We start from the raw sequence: 22529 nt of genomic DNA on the forward strand, positions 1-22529 counted from the left end.
AATCTCTACTGAGGATCAGGCCCTGCAACAGGAGACTGGGAAATTCAGACCATATGCCTTGGTAGCCAAGAGAATTCCTGCAAGGAGTGCAGCCCTCTATGTGCCCTCCAAAGCAAGACAAGCTTCCCTTGCTCTTACTCAATCTTTTGACTCTGACTACTGAACTTATTGAGAGACCAGATTCCATTAAAAGCAGCAGAATGAATTCAGTGTTCAAAACCAATGGGCCAAAGCAGATCAAATCAGCCCTTCATTTGTGGCTTTTCTCCCTTTCCAAAATTCAAGAAATATCTGCATACCCCAGTGACAGAGCAGATGTGAAAAATCACCTGCTATGACTTTTAAAGCCCAGCGGTCCTGTCACCCATTCAAAATCAATTCTCAGTTATTTCACTGCCTCAAACCCTATGCAGACACTGACAGGGTTCTAGCAGAAGCTAATCCAGCCAAAGACCAGCTCAGCTATGCTGTAAGAATAGTTTGGAGATCATCCTGACTATTGCCTCACTTTACAAAAAAAAGAAAAAAAATTATAATGACTGACAGCAAAGAAGTTACACGAGTCATTTCTAGATTAAGTGCCAGAACTCTACATGTGTTTCAAATTACTCTACAACACTGCACAACAAAGAAATATGCAGAAATTTTCCACTTGGAAGCGAAGGTTAAAAATTAAACACTAACAAAGCTCTAACAGATACGAAACCCAACCTCATCTTAATACGAAATTTAAAATGCCTGAGCTGCCCTACACTAGGAAAAAAGGAATGAATCAACCCAGTTGTTCATAAGAAAAAAGCAGTGGGTTAAAACATGTTCATTGTATGGACAGATTTTCACAGCACTCCCATTCTGCTTCAGTACTTACCACCTCAACTCTTAAAACAACATTCTGTTTAGATTTAACTTTTAATTTATCAAAGTATATTACCTATCCTCATTAAATTAGTGTTCACTATTGAATTTCATTTTCTTCATCTTTTTTAAACAAAACACTAATTGGGGCGCTCCTAACAATGTAGTTATATGTGAAAACAAATTGATAGATGAAAGGGAAGTCACATTTTTCCCTAAAGAAGAGATTTTTGGAGCAAACCTGATTTTTTTTATATACACACAGATATATATATTCAGCTTGGATCTCTCCAAAGCTAAGTAGGCAAACACAATTTTATTTTAAGCAGCCCAAGCTTGACTTGATTACAAGGTCTGCTGCAAAGAGATCTTTTTAACCTGACGTGTAAATTACCTCAATTTTATGACAATGGTGAGGATATTACTGGCACTGTGTTGAATATGATCCACTTTGGATTACAAAAGACTGTTTCTAAACCTTGAGTCATGAAATTCACATATCTTTACCCAAAATGCTAATCACATAAGCAGATTTTCAATTTATAGTCAGTTTTTAAGTAGCTTATGTATGGTTCTTCACAGCTGTAAAACTTGGTGGCCGCTGTGCGGTCAACTCCTGTTAGACAGACTTACAATTACTGCCAGGAATGTCTTTACATTCTTCAGGACCTCCAAAAAAACATCATTTGGATCCTCGGGGGCTTGTTTTGTTTTGTTTTTCCTTTAAAATCCAAACTACATATCAAACATACATTTCTAAAGCAACATACTACTTTCCATCTCCATCCTGGGTTATTCTTTCACTACTTGGCATGTCAGTTTGTTATATTTTTCATTTCTTTTGTTTTCCAGTAAGAAAAATGCAGACCTCCAACCACACAAATTCAGCACGCTCAGCTAAAACATCAGGAAGAAAAAAAAAATTAAATTAAGAGCGACAGGCGTTTTTTGCTCATCTAAGAAAACCTCCAAGTAAAGCACTGGCAGCAAGCACCCAGGTGCTCCTCGTGTTCTCCTGCAGCCACACACCTCTGCTCCCCAAAAGGCAATTCAACAGATCTACAGCAATTTGAACCAAAACGTGACACTTCTCACTTCAGTCCAAACTAACAGTTTGTGGTGACAGCAGAAGTCCAGCAGAGCCCTTGATGAGGCAGGGATCTCTCTCCAAACACATCAATAGGTTGCCCTCAGCTCCGTGCAGAACTATTTCCCAATGTACACCCCTGAACATTTCAGTAATTTAGGGCAGTGACAAAGCCACACAGACACAGGGCTGTTAGCCATCGTGGAGGGACAGGCAGCTGCAGAAGCTGCCCCCAGGATGGGCATGTTCCAGTGATCCAAGGCCCCACTTTCCTCCAAGGGCAGCACCACATGTCTGGGAGATGCTCTCACACATCCTCTCTCCTTTTCCAAGTCACGTTTCCATCTGACAGCTGAGACATGTGTGAGCTGGTCCTCGAGTCTGAACAACCAAAGTGACCTTCATGGGGGGCTGAAGGACACAGACCCCTACACATTTTACCAATCATTTGTGTTGGGGGAAAAAAAAAAATTCTAAATCTTCATTATTCTAAGATTTCCGACAGCCTAACAAAAAAAATGCATAAGGATGTTAACGCTTCTCTGCAGTAATTCAGAAAAAACAAAAAAGAAAATTTATATCCCCGGGGGTAACTGAAAAAATTTGTAAGAACAATTTGAACATAAATTTCCTTTTTTGCAAAATATGCAAAACTCCACAGAGAAGAGCAGTGGAAAAATGCAAAATCAAGTTCATGGTTTGCTCATGACGTTTTTTAAGAGCTTAATAAGCAAATAATAGAAGTCATCTTTATTTTTTTTTAATTATGAAAAGATTCCTTACAAATGTTCTACATGACCCCTTAAGTATTCACCCTTTTTCTTGCTCTTTGCTAAAACCTTCTTGCCAGCTGTGTCCTTCATTACAGCAATTCACTAAGAAAAAGAAAAAAATGCTGAAGCCTAAAGCAAGTCTTGCAGAAAGTAAGAGGCTAAGGAATATCCAAAAAACTCATTCTGAGTGTTTTGAAGATAAAAAAACCTTTAAGAAAAAGAAGTAAATAAATTATGCTACCTGAAGTGAATTCAAAGTCACCAGGTTGACAACTGTCTTTGTAATAGTTCTGGCTCCAGATACTTAGATAACAACCTGCACATTTGAGCAGAATTATTGAGAGAATTATTGAGCAGCAATAAATGCCAGGATACAAAGCTATTAACAGGAAAATGAAAAGAGGGAGAAACTAAAATTTTAAAAAATTAAAAAAGTAAAAAGAACTAAATACATTCAGCATCACAGAATGGTTTGGGTTGGAAGGGACGTTCAAAGGCCATGTAGTTCCAACCCCCCTGCTATGGGTAGTGATGCCACCCACTATGCCAGGTGGCTCAAAGCCCCATCCAGCCTGGCCTTTTATAAGTGCAAATGAACAGGAAACTAAAAATCTTTAGCTGGAGAGTTTTTCATTGTGCCCGGCTCTTCTGCCTCACCCAGGCAGCTGTATGCAGCTGCCTGAAAAGCCCCAAAGCAGGGACAGAGGCACATTAGTTAAGCATTCATCAGCAACAGGAAATGCGCATGAGTTCATATAAACACAGAAACACAAATATATAAACCAACAGCCCTGCACAGTTTAAGGTATTTCAGGCACCCCACGGAATAGTGTTAGAGCTGTACTAGCTGGGAACCCACAGCACTGATGTATTTGTTTTGGAATGGCAAACAGCCTCGGGACTCAGAGGAACTCTTCTGGAGGGCACCACCAAACCCACCCACCCACCCAGCCGTGAGCCTCCCCTTGCTGCTGCAGCCACCCCGCACCCTCAGCTCCTTCATCACCTCCAGAGCCAAGCCCAACAAGCCTGGCTGCTCCTGCTTACGGGAGGAAAATGGCACATTTAAAAGTGTCTCCAAGGAAAGACCGTGGCACTGTTAGCAAACCCTACTCTGAATACGCTCCCACACGTATTTAAAGGGTTTTGCTCTGCAAAGGGTTGGGCTGCCTCAGAACCGGTGCCATTAAATGCAATGGACACAGATGACAGCGATCCTGGTGGATTTGGATGCCAGCATTCATGGGGCACAGGCAAAGGGAATGCTCTCTGCACAAACCATCTTTTCCTTGTTTGTGATGAGGCTGAGGGGGCCTCCAAACCCCCCTCACACTGGAGGTCCCTCACAGCTGTGCTCCATCCAAACAGGTGGTGAAGGCTGAACCAGGCTCTGCCCAAGTTTAAACTCCTAATTAATACTTGGTTGCAGAAGCTTGATACCAGATAATAAAACTTACAGGCATCAGGAGGACACAGAAATAGTAAAAATGGAGACAGCCTCAATTCCAGACAGCCTTCGGTTTTCTGAAGCACCATTAGGTTGCTTATTTACCTTACTAAGTCTATCTACCTCTGTCATTTCCTGGATGAGATACAACTTCTCCCATGCCAGTGAACTAGATGGGATTCCTGCTTGGATTTCAGTGGTCTCCAAAACTGCACGCTAAATTGCCTCAACTTTGTTCAGTACTTTGAGGCTTCAGTTTTCCCAGATTGCACAGCCAAACATGAACTGCTATTTTTTAAATTCTTTCTTGCCTTGCCAGCCTGCACACTGGTTCAGTCATGCAGTTTTGCAGGCACTGGAAGTGGTGATGACCTTGAGGGTCAGGCCATGATGAGCTGGGTGACACTCCCCCAGTAGCTGCAGTTTACAGGTGGCATTTCAGCTAAAGTCCCTAGAGAGGGCATACATCACTTCTGGACTTCCTATCCCCCCTTAGCCAGGCACAGAATGCTCCCCAACTCCTTCCAAACGTGGCTGCACACCACAATGCTGCCAAGCTGCTGGACCAACCCTGCATTATATTTTTTGACAAAGTTAAGCTCTGTGCTTCATTTCTCACAAACACAGTTTGACTATAGACAGCAGCCGACAAGTAAATCTACCCTTTTCCATGGCAAACAGCCCAACTTTAATATTTTTACTGGCTTACAGCTGGGTAAATTAAGCCCCAGATTTTTATTTATTTATTTTTTAATACCGTGCAACTGAAAATGAACAGCTACTTCACTACGACTGCCAAGGACAACCTTAAAAACACTAATGCAATCCAGTCCAGCTCTCAACAGATCTATAAAGGCAAGAGGACCAAAAATTTCAGCCTATCCACCCAAACAAAATGTTGGTTGGGCAGGAAGTCTAATATTTCGTTAAGATCCCTAAAAAAAAAGGAAAGAAAAAAAAAAAAGAACCCTGGCAATCTGAAGATGGTAACAATCCCTGCTATAATGCCATGAAACAGGAATTAAAATTCACTGATTTACTTACCCCAGCCTTCCCAACATTTCAGGCTCTGGAACTTGTGGTCCATATGTCTCCACTTGCAGAGGCTGATATTCATACAAAGTTTCCTCTAACTTTTGAATGGGAGCTAATGAAATATGCTGACCCTGTTAAAAAAAAAAAAAAAGAACAAAAAAATAAGTAAAATATTTCTACATATGGGTCAGTATTTTGTTTTGACTTTTTTATGTGCAACATAAGAACAAGCATTAACTTGGTCCAGACAAACACCCTCCCACTAAGAACATACTGTTCATTATATCACTCACTTCTTCATTATTTACATTTTTTTACTGGAACCTACAGATTGAAAGTGATGTTTCATCAGCTTTAATTGTTTGGACAAGAAGGAAAGGGGCAAGCTTTATTCAGGGCAAGTTTACCATTAGAGAGTACAGCTGCTTCCAGTGTCACTAGCAAAATTATTATTAGGCACTAATTTCATTTATCTGAAGTACTATCAAACAAATGTCTCTGAACAACCCTTCTTGATTCTGTAATCAATGATTTCCTGAAAGCACTAATTAGAAAGGCAAACCGCTTTCCTTTCTCTCCACAGGCTTTGTCAGCTCCCATAGATAATGGCTCTCAAGATAGACTTTTACAGGGCAAAACGATTAATTCATTCAGCAAATTCCCATTTGTTTCATAACTAAAAAATATAGAAACACACAAACATTAAGCTTTCACTCCAGATGGTACTTTTGCAAGCCCTTTAGACCGCTGAGAAACAGCGAGACATTTCCACACCTCTCCCCTCCAAGTCCCTATCACTCAGAGCTCTCACAAAACAGGAGACTTGTGGCTGGGAAGGAGGGGGTCAGGAGGATATGAGATAGAGCCAAAGTTAACAGATGTTGCTGCGTGACATTCTACACTGATTTGTTGATCTTTCACACAGTTTCAATTTTCTACTGTATTCTATGGTGATCACAAAAATTAGCAGCAGCAGCAAAAAGACAGAGCACCATGAGCTGCCCCAAAACAGCCTGGCTTTCCCTGTAGAAACTGAGCTTCCCAACTGCAGAATGCAGGAATTTAGCAAAGCAGGAGTATTGTTTTTGTAGACATTTTGTCTGAAACAGGAGATGGGAAGCTTTCCACGGTGTAATGCCGTGTATAACCCTGGCTCCCACTGGTGATCACTTACTGAGCTGAGCTTCCCTGGGGCCACTCCTCAGAGCATCTACTCCCTCAAGCAGAAAATACAGGCTCCTCATGTGGGACACTGGGTTAAATTTAACTAAAGAGGGGAATGAAAAGGTCTGTAGAATGGGAAAGCTGTTAATTAAATTTGTGGTTGAAGACAGTGACCTTTTTGAATTTGGAGCAGAGATATTTTTGTTTAGGGAGTTGCAGAAAATAGCTAAGACCTAAACTGAAGACTTAAGTCCTTGAGAAGTGTTATCGCAGATCTCTACAGAAATATCAGTGGCTCAAGTTTTCCATTGAAACAGCCCTGCGTGTGTGATGGAAAGAGAGTTTTAGGCTTTCTCTGCACTGCCTGGGGGACTGGAGAGGCTGCTGCTGACACTGGTATGGGGACAGTGTCCTGGAGAAGTGAAGGAAGTTCTCCAGTCAGCCGTACACCACTCCAACTCTCATGGCCAGCACATTTATTTCTGTGCTACAAACTATTGCTGCAACATTAAAAGAAGGCTACTACACATTTTTAAAAAGTAGGAAAAGAAAGGTTAAAAATTCAGCTTTAATCCCATTTCATGATATTTTAGGACATAAAATCAGGGGTTTCTAGTTTCCTAGAAGTTGTCAATTTAAAATCTATCCAAGTTTACTAAAATACTTTGTAGCTACATTTACGTGGGCTTCTTACACCCATTGGAAGAGGTTAATGCTTAAATAAGACTCTTAAATTTGAATTTTTAGCAATATCTTTGTCTCTAACCAAACTAAATGGAAAGTCATACCAATGATTTACATGTGTACAACCTCATCTGGTGACTGAAAAGTCTCACTCTTTCCAAATCCAAATTTTGTTGCAGACATAGAAAAGAAATTTCAGTTTTGGGCAAAGATCAAAACCATGGAAAACACTTTGGGAAATTACTTTTGTGTGGAAAAAGGGAGCATCTCAGATTGCAGGCACCCCATCCCTTGAGGACACCACCAGAACAGCTGCTCTCTGTCAGCAGAGTTGCCACTGGTGCCTTCCTGACATTTTGTTAATGAGAGTGACTTCTGCCAGCACTGGCCAGGAGGCACAGGAAGGCTCCCTACACACGGACTGGGTTCATCACTGCCCTCCTACCCCACCACCTTCCTATTTACACTGCTGTTAGGATGAGCTGACTCACAAAATAACCTTGTTGAACTTAAAAGGCTCCTTTTGACCACTATTATCTCAGTTAAAAGCCATTTGACTAGAAGCATCCCACTTTTGTCTCTCTGTCCCAAGAGGTCCCTAACCACTTCATAACAGACTGGGAATAAAAGGGAAGTTGCTGCCTAACTTTAGAGACACCACAACAGACAATAACTGTTACTTCAGACTTACACAGCACTTTTACAGATCCAAAACCCATTTCTAATCTATGAGGTAAGACTCTTAAATTTCCTGTATTCCACCTAGACAGTCAGCCTTACCCCTTTCCAGCATTTATCAGCATGCTGAAACCAAAATGAAACCCAGTGGGGCCAAGGTCCTGCTTCTGCACTGCTTTCTCCTGACAAACTTAAAATCTGATGTGGTCATGGTTAAGTATTTCTAATTCCCCTTGGATGCTGTAATGTTTGTGTAAAAGAAGCTGACAGCATCCAAATGAAGACAGAAAAGACTTCCAAGAAAACAGACAACACTTTTTCCCGCCTCCTCTCCCTCCCACCCCAACCTTCAGTGCATATGAGTGTTTTTCCTGGGATTATTTTAGGCACCGGAGCTGTCTATTACATATTGGAATGTATGGAACCACAAAACACGCTGCTAATTAGAAGGAAGGCATTTGCTTATCCTTGGGACTTTGTTTATATAAAAGGCTGCACAGCAATGGATTTGTGAGCAACTGACATTCTATTCATGTGCTGTATGGGTTCAGATGAGAGACATACAGCATTAAATTGGGAGGGGGGTTGAATAATGTCTTTGTATTAGAAGTAAAACTGACTGGCTGATAGACTGAGACAACTCTCAGCTGAAAAAGAAACAAAAGCAGTAGCCAGTTTTTGGTTTCAGATTGTGATACAACATGGCATTAATAAAAAAAGCCACGGATTACATACAAAGAACTACCCTTGCAGTAACAAGCAGCTTACTTTAAACAAAAACAACACTCTTTCAGGAACAATCGTGGCTATTAGAACATCAAAATTATAGTGTATCAGTGCAGCTTTCACACAGGATTGGGGAGGGACTCTTGGCAGATGCCAGGTACATCAGTATTTGCCTGCTAGCAGAAAGAAGTTATTTTAGCATCGAGTACAGAAGTATCAGCCCAAGTTGCAGCGTTCACACCTCTTCCTGTCCTGCCTTCTCTCGCTACCCCGTCTCCAAAATGACACTGCCTTTCTTTACCTCCTTTCCTCAGCAGCGAAAAGAAACAACTGACAGCCTTCCCAGAAATCTTTCACATGCCGAGGAGGAGGAGAAAGGAGACTGACACCAAAAATGCAGGAGGGGAAAGAGAAGGAACAGCTATGCCACAAAAACATCCCTAGGCAAGAGACAGAAGCCAGAGACTGGGGTCAGTAAAACTTGTCCAGACAAGGCAAGTTTCTGTACTAGCAGCAGCTGGACTACTTGCTGGAGCCAATCTTTTTGCTTTTTTAATTTCTCTCTGCTTAGGAACTTATTCAGCTCTGCTACCACCCCACTTCCACAGGCCATGTCAGAGAACAGAAATAGCGACATTCGCGCTGCATCTCATGAAGTCAGTTTACAGCAACGTTATTTTTATTTAACCCTCTTCACTGTCGGGTCACTCTCCTGAGCCTGGCAAAAGGAGACAAGGAGGAACCCAGGGCTGTGGGATACCAGGACATGATGCTGCTAGAACACATCCCCAGCACTTCTTCCACTCTACATGGCAGGACAGAGAGGTTAACAAAGGCCCTTTTAAACACACCATCATCTGAGCCTGCAATTATCCAAATGCTTTCAAGTGAACATTAAAACAGAACTATAAATTCCATGAATTTTTCAGTATAAGCAGTCTTAGGAAACTATTTTACTGTTAAACTTGTAACAGAATTCAGGTTTGATAAGATTTCATGTCAATATAATTTCTTACAGATACAAATGCAAATAACATTGGTGATGTGATGTGAGCCAGAAGCTGGGTTGTTGTGGGTTTATTCTTCCCCTCCAGTTTCTACCCTCTCAATTCACTATTGACAAATCCATGTCACCAATGCTAATGTAGCTTTCTGATTCTGATTAACTACTTTGACTACAGTAATACTCAGGAAAAGGAGAATGAAACTGATAGATTTGGAGGGCTCAGTTAATATTATTATAACCTTTACCCTCTCTGTCTTCCACAGCCTTTTTAAATAAACACAAAGTATGTCAAACTAAAATGTATAATTCTATTCATTGGCCTAAAATTCCTGTCCCAGCGAAACTTGTTCGAAGACTTAAATATCAACTGTTCTCTCTCTACTCTTGAAAAAGCAACAATAAATCTAATTCATTTACTTGATTATGAGAAGTAAAAGATTACAAGGATATCTCAGAAGCTAAACTGAAAGAACAAATTATCTGACAGAAAGTAACAGCACCAACATCATGATTTTCTGTTGATCTCAAAACCAAAATCTGACCACAAATGGCAAGATCAGAGACAGAATATTGCCAACCCCCCTTCTCTGTGTCGCAGATAATTTCAGATGCCTAATAACAATCTCCCTGAATTTAGACCATTTTTTCCCCTCCACAGTAACTTAATTTGATTTTCAAATGCTGAAACAGATTTTAAAGATGTTCTTTCTTTAGGAATGAGAGAAATAAACCAAGAGATCATCAGCACTTAAGAAGCTACTAACAAAGACAGTCAGATATATTCAATTTGTTACACAAACAGATACCTGGGAAATTAACCATGGAGTAACATGGGTTAAATCACACCATTAGTTCTACTTGCCTCCAAAATTTTTCTTTACAACTTTCTGACCTAAGTAATTACCTGGCCAGACTTATCTTTAAGCTGCTGCCAAAAAGCCCCATTTCTCTAATCTCCCAGAAGAAAGCCTGCATCCATCTAACAAGCTGAAATACAATTCTGCTGGGTCAGAGCCAGAGCAGGATTTAGTGCCTACTCTGTTCACAGAAAAGCCCAGTGCCCTTTCCTCATGCCTATGGATTGCAGTGCCTGCTTGGGACTGTCCACTCCAGCACTGCCTGCTGCAGCCCAGGCAGGATTCTGGGGATAGTCTGGATGTTTGCTGCTACAAGTCACTCTCTTGTTTTCAGTGGAGACCCCAGAGTTCTGGCAGGACCTGCCAAGCTTTCCTCAAAATCCCCACCACTGTTCAAAGGATAGCCCAGTACCTAAGACAGGGCTATTTTGGAGAATGAAGAATTAAAACTCATCATTTTCATGCCACTAATAAGCCCATGGGTCACACTCCTGGTTTCAAGCACTGGTTTCTCAGTCTTGCTTCCACCTCTGTCTCAGCTCCTAAGAAATTAGTTCTGTGCACACCACTGTGCTGAACACGACTCAATTGCTTCTGCTCCTTTTGCTCTGTCCCCAGGGCTCCTACCTTGCACTTGGTCACCTTTTTGGCCACCTTCAGCTGGACTGAACAGCCATGCCATGAGCTGGCTGCTGGGGGGCATTTGGACACCCTAGGAATGCCAGCTGCACTTGCAAGCCTCTCTATCAGCTCATGTAGGTTTGTGGGTTTTTTTTGCCTACAGCAGCTTTTATAGGGCACAGCCACAGGTGCTTCCCATTTTCAGAGAAAACTTTCATTACAGATTACTTGAAGTCCATGTTCTGTTCAGTTCAGTTTGTTTCACCAGCCCTCAGTGTGTCATGTTGGTACTACAGCACTAAGTAGAACTAAACAAAATTTCGTTGCATCTCTACCATCTTTTTGTAGCCTTGGTCACTTTGGTTTGGCTATCAACAAAGCACAGTATCAACTACCAACAACAGCCAGTCTCATTACAGGAGTTAAGGCTTTAACACAACATTGTTTTAAATACACACATTAAAGACCTAATTTTTCAAGGGACATGAAGTAGAAATAAATGACAAATGCCATTTTGTGTATCATGAACACTGAGAGAGGGACAGACAGCAGTGGAGGTCAGAGCACAAAGCACCACTCATCAACCAGCAACAACTGCCTGATTCTCTGCACAGGTGAATCTACTGGTGCTCCTACTTTGCTGAACTAAAGCTGTGTGTTACACTGATATGATCCCTCTATTATGCAAGAAAATTATCTAGGATTTCCTGGACAACAGTGGAAACTGTAAAAACCAGCTGCTGTGTTGGAAGAACAGCAGCTCATAAAGAATCACACACCACTGTACTCCGCTATCTGTTCTTTCCTGGGATTCTCTAAAGCAGCTTCCCTCATCCAAACAGCCACAGCTCCACAACACTGTTTTTGAGGAATGCAAAGTCTGATGGATGATTTAAAAAGGAACACTGCTTGAAATAACAAAGCCAAACTGAAAGCTGACCTCAGACTGTAGAAGATGAGAAACTGTGTGTGTGTGTGTATGGAAGTCAAAGACATATTCCCCGTTCTACTGAGCATCCAGCCTTAGACCCAGATAAACGTTGATAAAGATGCAGAGCATCACATTCAGTAGGGCTTATGTCTGCCTGATAAAGGGAAGAAATAAAGCAAGATTCCTTTGAATAGCTAAATTTTAAGGAGGGACTGCTAAAGGTGGATGATTGTCTGGCAAGAGAAAGCAAGGAAGCTTTTATAGCAACAGAGAGAGAAAAAAAAAATTTCGAGAAAAGGACAATAAAGGCAGATGAAAGGAAAAGCATGAATATAATAGAAAAACAGGAAGGGTGAATTATTAGAAACAGGCAAAAAGATAAAAAGAAGGAATTTAGACAAACTGAAGTCTAAAGTTAAAAAACTAAGAAAGTATCAGATGTTAGCAGTACATGATACATCTTCACAATATTTGTGGGCTCTATTTAGTACAACATTTTAAATTAAAACTGTTAGCAACATATTTAGAAATTCTTACTTAAAGTAGTTTATTTCTAGCCTTTTTCCATTTGCACACAGGGCGCACAAATAAACAGGAACCAACTATTCCAGGACAGGAGGGGACCCACTGCAAACATAACACACACTTCATGGCACTGCTTTGAAAATGCACATTAATTCTATCAAACTAAACAAAAAAACTCCCTGGGGCAGAAGAAACTGCATTTTTAATCTGCACAAAGTTTACTCTTGTCCTTCCAGAGAGGTTCAGTTTCTTTCCATACAAGTTTTCATCTATGTTTTAAGTGGGGATAACAAAACTATGCTTAAATCTGAACCCCAGACATGACACCTTTTCAAGTTGTGTGCACTTACTTCACATGGCACCTGAATTTTACCAGTCCTTTGGACGGGATTTACAGAATTCACAGGACCAAGAAGCCCATTTGTAAGCCTTGTCTGATACTGAGAGAGTTGCAAAAAATCCTCCTGCGAACAAACTACCGTGGCCTGCTGCATTGCCCTGATTTCAGTGGCTTCAGCTTCCTAACTCGTTGAAACACAACCAGAAATATCTAAGGCACCTTTAACATAAAGAAAAATTAATGATTCTTGCCATGAAAAATCTACAATCTCAGAAAAAATAGAAGCTGGCAGCAAAAATGGATAAAGCCACATGGTAATTTTATTCAGTCCCTGAAAATCCATATTTATCTGTTTACAAAATAAAAAGATGCTTCATGTTTTATCTTGTTCAGAACTGGTTCTGTTGCAAACCCTTTTGCTAAAATACTCATATTTAAATCTACAAAAAACAAGCACTGCCACAGATTCTGAAAGAGGAGACTGCTGTGAAAGCAACTGCAGCACAAACATTGCATTTTGAGCAAGTTGGAGAGGCTGGCTATTTCCTGCTATAGGCTTACAACAGACAGTTTTGCCTTAAAAAACAACACTTCCATTGTCAAAGGGAAGACTCCTGTAAGCTCTGGCACAAGTACTGGATGAAGCCACGTAGGCAGGAGTGCCCTGTGACATTTAGTAATATTCAACAGGGGAAAGCCATAGCTCAGAGGCAGCGTGGAGGGGATCAGGGATTGCACTGACACCCCATGCCATGGCCACTGGCTGCTGCTTGGGAAACAACACAAACAAGCTGCAATCCCAGAGAAAAGGAGGCCCCAAGAAAAAGCATTAAGAACATTTGTTAATCAAAGGACTAATCATATAGGAAGGTCTTAATTTCTTTGAATTTCACATATTATTTCCAAGCAGTAAAATATGTACCAGGCTCTCCACAGATGATGCAAATGCTTACCCTGGCTCAGGGCAGCTGCTGCTCTGAGAAACAAACCAACATAAGCTGATCATTTGAATCCCCTTAAAACTCTTAGTATTGAGCAAAATAAAGCACAGTAGAGCTTACTACCCAGTTTTACGAGCCATGCCAAACATCTTTGTGCACTTAAAAACTATAATTTAATTAATTTACCTGGAAGTTTGGGGAGGGGAAGGGCGCATGAGCAGGCAAGAAAAGAAAATAAAATACAAACTCCTTTTCTCCTAAACTCTGACAATAGTTCAGGGTCCAAATCCCTATACAAGAAGTAATAAAAATAGTTTGGTTTCTGGTAGCAATAACAAAAATGAGGGCAAGATTAATTCTTACACTTTTATGGCAAACAATCTAAAGCAGATGTTTGAGAATAAAAGCGAGATGTCAAAGTAGTTAAAAAGTGCTTTTCAAACTCAAACACAACAAGACAACTTACAGCTTTATGTGCTTATATAAAACTCTAAATCATCTCAATCAGCTTCCACCCTTCACCCTCCTCTAGTCTACGAAGCTTCACAATTACCAAAAAATGCTGTAGTCAAGTCTAAACCACCACAGGCAGATTTCTGAACAAAAGCACATGCAAGTTTGTTGATTAGGAGATCAGCTCCTGAATCTGGGGCCTTATGAAGAGAAATAGATTTCCATGGGTTGAATATCCAGGATCTCTGGAATAAAGTCCTTGTCTTCAAGAGACAGAGCACACTTTAAAGGTATCTAAAAAAAGTTCAGACTGTATTTACATTTCCACTACAAAAATGCAGTTTTGAGACAGAGATCAAACTTCACGTTCTAAGGTCAAAATCAACATAAGCATTCCTCAGAATCAGACTTCAAATGGATATTTGAAGTTATTCACACTTTCTTGTTTGCAAGTTCAAAGAATTGCTGATCATAAAGCAAATTTTAAGATACTAAATCTTTCAAGCAGAGATTTCACAAAAGACGATGTGTGCATGAGGAGAACCGAGTCCCTCCACAAGTAACACAGCAGAAGCCTGTGGAAGGTAACCCTAAGCACACCCTTTCCCAATGAAACTGCCCTTGATTGTGAACACTGTGTTAACTTAAAACACCGTTCACTTAGATGTGCTTTCCAAAAGGCCTCAAGCAGGACGATACTGATTTAAATAAAGAAAATTAGGCAAGTTTTTTGCACTCAAGCTTCCCACACAACGAGGATTTGCCAAGCCCTTCCAGTCTAATCAGTGCTACAATCACCCCGGTATATAAAGAGACTGACTCAGCGCACACAAACACTTCCAGACTCACCAGCAAGAGCTGATTTTTTGGCTGACGACAGCAAACTGCCTCCTAAGCCAGCCAGCCCCAGTGTCCATCTACCTGGAAGCCATCCATCCAGCCACACTGGGCTACTGGGCATCTGCATCGCTGCTCCACTTCATTACACGAAACACAAACCCGGCGCTACAGCCATCGCAGTAACTGATACCGTATCACTCAAGTCAATGGGAGCAAATCAGAAACTCTACACTACATATGAATAATAATAGCTTTTTGTGTTTCCTTTCCCAAGTGCTGACAGTTTGGAAGGTTGTTTTCCCCACCACCACCATGGCTGGACTATAACCACATTAATTTCAGTGTGCCAAGGCAAGCTGTTCAAGAAGTTTTCACGGTACATTTGGCTTAATAATCCAGGGTGGGGTTTTGGGGGTTTGTTTTCAATTGCCCAAGATTTGACAAGAAAAAGAAAATTAAGCTTAAGATGTATAACTCTCTGGAAAATTATATTTTCAGCAAAAGATGGCAAGCCTTAAAAAAACTTTAACAAACAAATTTAGAACACCCTTTAAATCACCAGCAGCCTAAATAACTAGCGCTGGACATAAACTTTTATCAATGGCAGTTCACTGAGAAAACCATGTTTTCTCCTTTAGTTTCAAATTAATCTCAGGGCACAGTTAAAAAATGACACTTCATCAACTTTTTTCTCCCATATCTCCTGTTCACAGCCGTTGCTGTGTCGGCTGAAACATTTATTGCCAGGACAGGGAGCACTGACCAAGAGACCTACAAGGAACAAAAGCCTGCCAGAGCCTAAAGCAGCTCACCTTCTGAAATCACCTAACCCCCAGCTCAGCTACGCCAGCAGCTGCACTGGTCTGTTCCAGGGTATTAGCACAAGTAGGGAGCTGCAGTGACTGTTTGTTATCAAGAGAAAGAAATTCAGACATGGTTTCATCTTTTCTATCTCAGATTTAAACCAATACTAACAGGCAACCCTCAAGTGCTACAAAAAAGCATTCTATAATTCATGCTACAGTTGAGTCACAGCAAACCAGCAGCCTGCCCAAGATACTGCTTCACTGGATATACCTACCTTTGCTCCTGTAAAGAGCTACAGTTTGCCTTTAATTATTCATAATGTTCTACAATGTACTTGGATGTGTATACTGTACATATACACAGCAGTTTGAATAAAATAAACACACCTCAGTAATTAGCTGATTGCAGTGCTCAAATAGTGCCATTTTAAATGAGATGCTCTTTGTGTGCATGGAGGTTTCTGTTCTGTGTGTGTACACACAGATACACACAGACGCAAATAATCCAGGGCATGAGCTAAACAGTTTTAAACAAAGACTATCACAGAATGTTTGCACAACCCTGTAATGCCCCAATCGTGCACATTTGCACATGGGAATTATTTAGAGGCATGTCAAGCTAACAAATTTATTTGCCATCAGAAAATTTTTCATACACTTACCCGGGGTTTAGACCCAGATTCAGCAACACTGATTCAGTTTAGAAAACTACCCAGCAGCTCCAAGCACACAAAGAGCCTCCCAAAGCCAAAGGAGCAGACACATTTTGATTACTTTGCCTGGATCGTGGCCTACAAAGTCCAGTCCAACAAAGCCAAGCAAGCCTAAACCTGATGGCGTAAACTGAGCCCATCCGCTGCGCTGCAATTACCTGTGGCAATAAACACCACGCTCTAGGAAGCAGAGGCTTGCACAAACAGGCCTCCGGAGGAACAAGCAGCACCCTCACAACTCCAGCCTCCACTCCTTGTCCTTGCATGGACTGCTCCGAGAGCTGGGAACTCGAGCAGGTTGTACCCAGGTATTAAACACCAACGTGTGCCGTGGCTGGGCCCGCAGATCCGCCGAAGCACGGATGGGCCCAAGGAACTGAACTGCAAGGAGGACCAAGTCACAGAGCTGAGAGTTAAGCCAAGAAGTAGACATGCTTGCTTCATTTCAAAGCACATGCTTAAGGGTTTTCTGGATCAAAGCCAGGGTGATCCATATCTTATGAGATCAAGCACCTCAGCGAGGTTTGTACCAAAAATGTAGATGACCATTTCAGTGATACCAATAGCCCACAAGGGCAGACTTTAGCTCAATACTCGAGGTACATGCAGCCAGATTAATACTACCAGGCTTATCCACATGCCTGAGGCATTTCCAAAGCAAAAACCTAGCAGTATTGGTGTGAGGTTTTCTTACCAATTTAAATGGATGTTTGACCATTGCTTTCTAAATGAAGGTGGGCATCAGAAAACTAATACAATATCATTAAGATACATTTCAAGGAGTGCATCTGGCTTCCAAGTAATATATGAAGATTAGTTATTGTTATATAAATCACCTTAAGATCATTATCTGGGCCCCAATCCCATAGGCCAAACAAGTTGAGAAAACAGTCCCACTAGGGACTATACTATAACGGGGTCCATTATTCACACCAAATAGAAAACTCTTTAGAAAGTTAACCTACAGAGGAAGTTTCCAAATTTCTCTAATCTACATTTCAAACTTTAAAAGGAAGAGAGTAAGCAATTAGAAATCATGCAGACACACACTTAGACATCAGCATAATTTTTAAATCTTGACTGGAATTCTAAGAAACAGCTTACTGCAATAACCATTGAATTGTCCATAATTACGCTGGTGTCTTTTTAGAATAATTCTTATCTTAACACTTAACATTTCTCTTCTTAATTAAAAAAGAGGTAAAATGCACTGCAGACAAATCACAATCCCTGTAAACTGATGTTCAGGGGCATCACTTAATTAATGGGGTGCACCTCATCTTATCAAAACAATACAAGGAAACTTGCTTTCTTTCCAAATGCATACCAGATTTCTCTAATCTGTGCATTTACCGAACTGCATAAACAGAGAACTGGTGGTTTGATGCAATCAGCACAGTACCATTTAAAGCAAAGCACATCACAGCACCCTTAAATCTTCTTGAAAATACCTCTGCTGCTCAGCAGCACCAGCTTTCCACCAGTTGCTGCTCCACATGCTATTGCCAATCAGCTGCATTTGCTGTAGCGCATTCCCAAGTTTACTAATTAATCTCTGCACTAAACCCCACTGATGGCCGGTTGCCATTTGAAATGATCATCATATTTTATTTAAAGACATAGCGACCGTATGGCCAAACTCAGACCTTATTTGTAAAAAAGAGGTGTGCCAAATTTCAGGTAATTAAATCCAGTATCATTGTGGGTTTTTTTTTAACCTGGAGAGAGGCAGTTATTAATGGTTTGAGGATGTTTATATTAGACACACTCAGTTATTTCCATGTTAATTGTCAGGAAACGGGCACACTTGCTTTCTGAGCTCAGAGCCACATTCAGCAGAGGGTACGAGATGCAAACTGCTGCAAAAGAGACCATTTATTTCTTGCAAAACAGCCTAGATGCTTTGAAGCCGTGTGTTTTAAGGATCCCAGCTTATTGCTACATTTCAGATGAGGTTTTAAACAGTGATTTCAGGCAGTCCAACCTCTCACACCATTGTTCCAGGCTGCTCCCATTCAGCAGCGCATACTGGCTCCGTGACCTTCACAATGACCTCTACAAAAGCAGTTGTGCGTTTCACTGTGGTGTAAATCCTCACAGACAAGTCGAACCTGTTCTTTTTGGCATCCAGCCCTTCAGATGAATACTCTGCAGAGATTTATTATGAAAGGGGAATGAAGGGGCATTATTGCACAACATTCATCCCTCACATACAGCTAAGTTCCATCTCTTACAACTTCTGAAGACTTTTAAATAAACAGATCGTCTTAATCACACAAATTCTTCTTGCTTCTCACCAATTTTCTGTAATTCAAATTTGCCGTTGTTTACAAAAAGGTAGACATGCCCAGGAAAAAGCATGTGTGTGAAGGTGTTTTACATTATTATTAATAAGTAATATTCATACTTCCTCATGCTATACACAAGGGATTAGTGTTTCCTAGCACACCATTCACTTACAACACTGAAGTATTATTCCACATTGTAGCAACACATATTGCCCTAAAAGGGTCCATTAATTATTTTTTTAATGCCATGAAGTTGCTGCAGGATATTAGACTGTCTCCATAAGAAATACACTCCTATCGTAAAATGATGAATGATGAAGTTTGCAGGTTTTTAATTACATTTTGGAGCAGTAAGAACTTACAAAGTTATTCTCCATGGCCTTAGCTTAATACTTTGTGTGACCTTATGCAAATAATTAAAAAGAGAATCAAGATTCCATTAATCAGAAAATACAAAAGCATAAAAGAATAGTGAAAGGGGTAGATTTTATAAACTCAGTGTGTCTGCCAAAGTGGCCAGATCAGAGTTGTAACCCTGTCATTCACATCATCCACATTCCTTTAGGTTTTCCAACCGATCCTTCAGCAAAATGTGTCCTCTTAGGGAAGGGGGAAACTAAAACCAAACCAAAAAAAAAAAAAAAAAAAATTAAGTTGCACTGATATTCCAATCCAAAAATCATGTTCCAACTAGCTGCAGTTGCTTGGTATTAACCGCAACTGAAGCATTTTGATTGAAGCTCACATTCCCTGATCCAAATCTCAAGAGTTCTCCTCAAAAGTTCCCTCCCCCCACTGTCAGCTGTCATGGACAATTGACAATGCACACACACATCCCTCCCACTGCAAAATGAAAGAGCTGCTGTGTGTGTCTCTCCCTGTCATGCACAGGCCATGGCAAGTAGGGGTTCTCTCTCCCTTTCCTAAAAGTGTCAGCTGGCCATTCCTTGGCTTTCCAGCTTCCTTTTGTGCCAGCAAAACCAAAGGCAACAGAATGCCAAAGAGCAAAAACTTCCCTGTGCAAAAGATAACAAAACACAGTCTCCTCCCACCTTTCCCAGGTCCAGACTGCACTTTCACAGCTCCAGAGCTGCAGGCAGAAGTTTCTCCAAACAGAACATTCAGCAGTGGTTTTTACTGTCTAAATTCACTTCCCCCAGTAGGTCCAACTCTGCCACCTCCACCACAGTCCACTCCTTCATTTCTAAGTCTAAGGCTGTCAGTAAGGAGAGATGGACTCAAAAAAACAGGAGGTGAACCAGCATGGTCATGGAGTGCTTCATTTAACAACAAAGATAAAGTATCTGCAGTTCTAAAGGAGCTTTCTTCCTACAGTAGAAATCTCACATTTTGAAAAGCTGCAGTTACTATGTAATTTGCTTCTTCATAAATAAACCAAATAAAAACTTAAGGGCAGCTACATTTATGCTTTGGTATTCATAACAAACAAAATAACCCTGATCCTCCCAATACTTTATTCAGGATTAAAAAAAAAAAATCCAAATATTTTTTCAATTACATGATAGAGAGACAATGTAAAAGTTATACCTGGCACCTACAGCTCAAATTGGTTACAATTTAAAAGCAACAAATGGATACAACACTCTTCGAGAATATTTATATTACTTTAGAAGTGACACATCTATTTAATTTTGCATTTCAAATCCACTTAACCAACCAGACACAAAACAGACTGAAAATTAGCACAAAGCAAATGTTGTGCACAACACTATCAGTGAAACTAAACTGACACATTAAGCTTTAATATAAACTGCACCTTAAGAATCGGGATGGGAAGCTTCTGCCCCATATTCCAAAAAGATTTTAGAAGTGCCTGATATGTGATAAATTATTGGTCTAACTTTGTCTAGGCTTCAGATTCTACCTAAACAGGAATTCAATGCGGCATCATCCTACCAAATGGCAGATTAAGGTGCATAAAAGAAACCAAATGCGTGAAGTCAAAGAAAGGATGAAACTCCCACTGCAATCCCCTCTGTTCTCCCATTAGCTCCCAAGCCAAACCAAAGAAAAGCTCCCCCATAACCAAAGAAAATCCTAATCATGTTTTCTTGTAAACAACCACAAAGGGGAATGCATGGTATGCAGGCAAGGACAAGATAGTGCCACCCCTTCAGAAAGGCAGAAAATTCTTCAAATATTTACTAATCAATTACTCCAGCTTTGCTTGTCTGAACCCAAAGGGCTATCACAGGGAACCATTACAAACTGGCATGCAGGTGGCTTTTTGCCAGCCATGTAGCACAGGTACCAAACACAGGTACCAAACAGGCAGACCCAGAGTGCCCAAGGATAGTGAGGATCAGGTGCCCATGTCCACCCCCTTAGATCTGTCAGCACATCCCCACAGCCCAGCCCAGCAGCTCCTGGTTACTGGAGCACTGCCTCTGACTGACTTGCAGAGGATCACGTTTCTGTGATCTCTCTATGCCTTGGAGAAGGGAGTGATGCTCTATTTATTTATGCCTCTTTCAAGAGATGAAACAGGAGAATGGGCCTCAGACCTAAATATATATGTGCTGCTTTCCTCCTGTGCACAGCCCTCACTTTTAACATGTTCCTCCCTCCAAACCACTTACCTTTTCAAAGTCCTCCAATTCCACATGCACCACCTTTAAATGCACCATCTGTGTCCTGCAGGATCTACCTCACTTGCCCAGAATAATACAAGAATCATTATTCTTGCATGAAACCACCATTTCATTTTCTACTAATCATGGCAAATGTTGCAAGTTCCAGTCTCCTGGCCCCCATCCAGCTAATTTAGATAGATGGTTCCACATGTGCTCTCTGTCCTTCCATTTCCTGCCCATACCACTGCACACATTTGTCTAAGTGAGTCAAAGCAGGTTGCTCTATAGTCACAATATTCTTTAGTACTTTATATTTTAAAAAGAAGCCTGCATAAAACACAGCCTATTACCATGCTATTACTGACTTTGCAAGAGGCAGAGGATTTTACTGCTTTGCCACACATTCTGCTGAACCGTAATGGGTCACAAACTACACCCGAGCCTTGCATTTCCCCCAAGTAAAGAAGTTACCTGTGCAGCAACTGTGCTCAGGCAAAGCTAAACAATAAAATGAACTAGTCAATTCTTTACTTCAATATACTCCATTATCCATGTTTTTGCCCTTAAAATAGAAACTTCAACAAACACAAAATATTAAGAGGAACGAGGATAAGCCAAACTTTCAGAGACCAAGGTACTTCTCCATGAAGGTAATTTGTTTTCTCACTAGCCAGTGCTGTTAATATTCCTTTCCAGGGATACCCTGACTGACAATCACTACATATATAAGGGGACATCCACCTTTTGATGTCCAACACCGATTGCCTCAAACAATATTCCTTTCTCTCACCCTCTGCACCTGAATAAACATTTTTAAGGAAAATAACTTCTGAAGTCTCCTTACAAAACACTGTCTCTTTGATATCGCTTTCTTCAAGTACCCTAGTATGATACAGATGCACCTTGGATGGTAATGATGAGCATGGAAAACTAGTGCCCCTAAGACCTCCTTTGAAATACATCTTAATTTTAAAATGAATTTTTTAATTACAAATGTGCCCTTTGAAAGCTCAACATTTTACTGTTTATTTATTTTATTTGCTGTGTGTACTTATGCAGGAGCTAAGGTGCAGAAAACGTGGTACGTGCACAAACATGCAGCACAGCCACAACCAATACACTGATGAAGTTTTTTCATAAGACATCAATATATTAGCAATTAATT

The 22529-nt window shown here is 40.8% G+C and overlaps 1 protein-coding gene across 2 annotated transcripts in view; it reads right to left on the bottom strand.

The window, feature by feature from the left end:
- The window catches only part of MNAT1 (MNAT1 component of CDK activating kinase), a 116311-nt gene that overhangs the window by 29550 nt on the left and 64232 nt on the right, over window positions 1–22529 (bottom strand). For both annotated transcript variants that reach the window (XM_062494880.1, XM_062494878.1), the window contains one exon: window positions 5207–5328. In XM_062494880.1, coding sequence (XP_062350864.1) covers window positions 5207–5328 — 122 coding nt within the window. The remainder of the gene's footprint in view (window positions 1–5206; window positions 5329–22529) is intronic.

This window comes from Cinclus cinclus, chromosome 6, assembly GCF_963662255.1.
Source record: "Cinclus cinclus chromosome 6, bCinCin1.1, whole genome shotgun sequence".
Classification (NCBI taxonomy): Eukaryota; Metazoa; Chordata; class Aves; order Passeriformes; family Cinclidae; genus Cinclus; species Cinclus cinclus.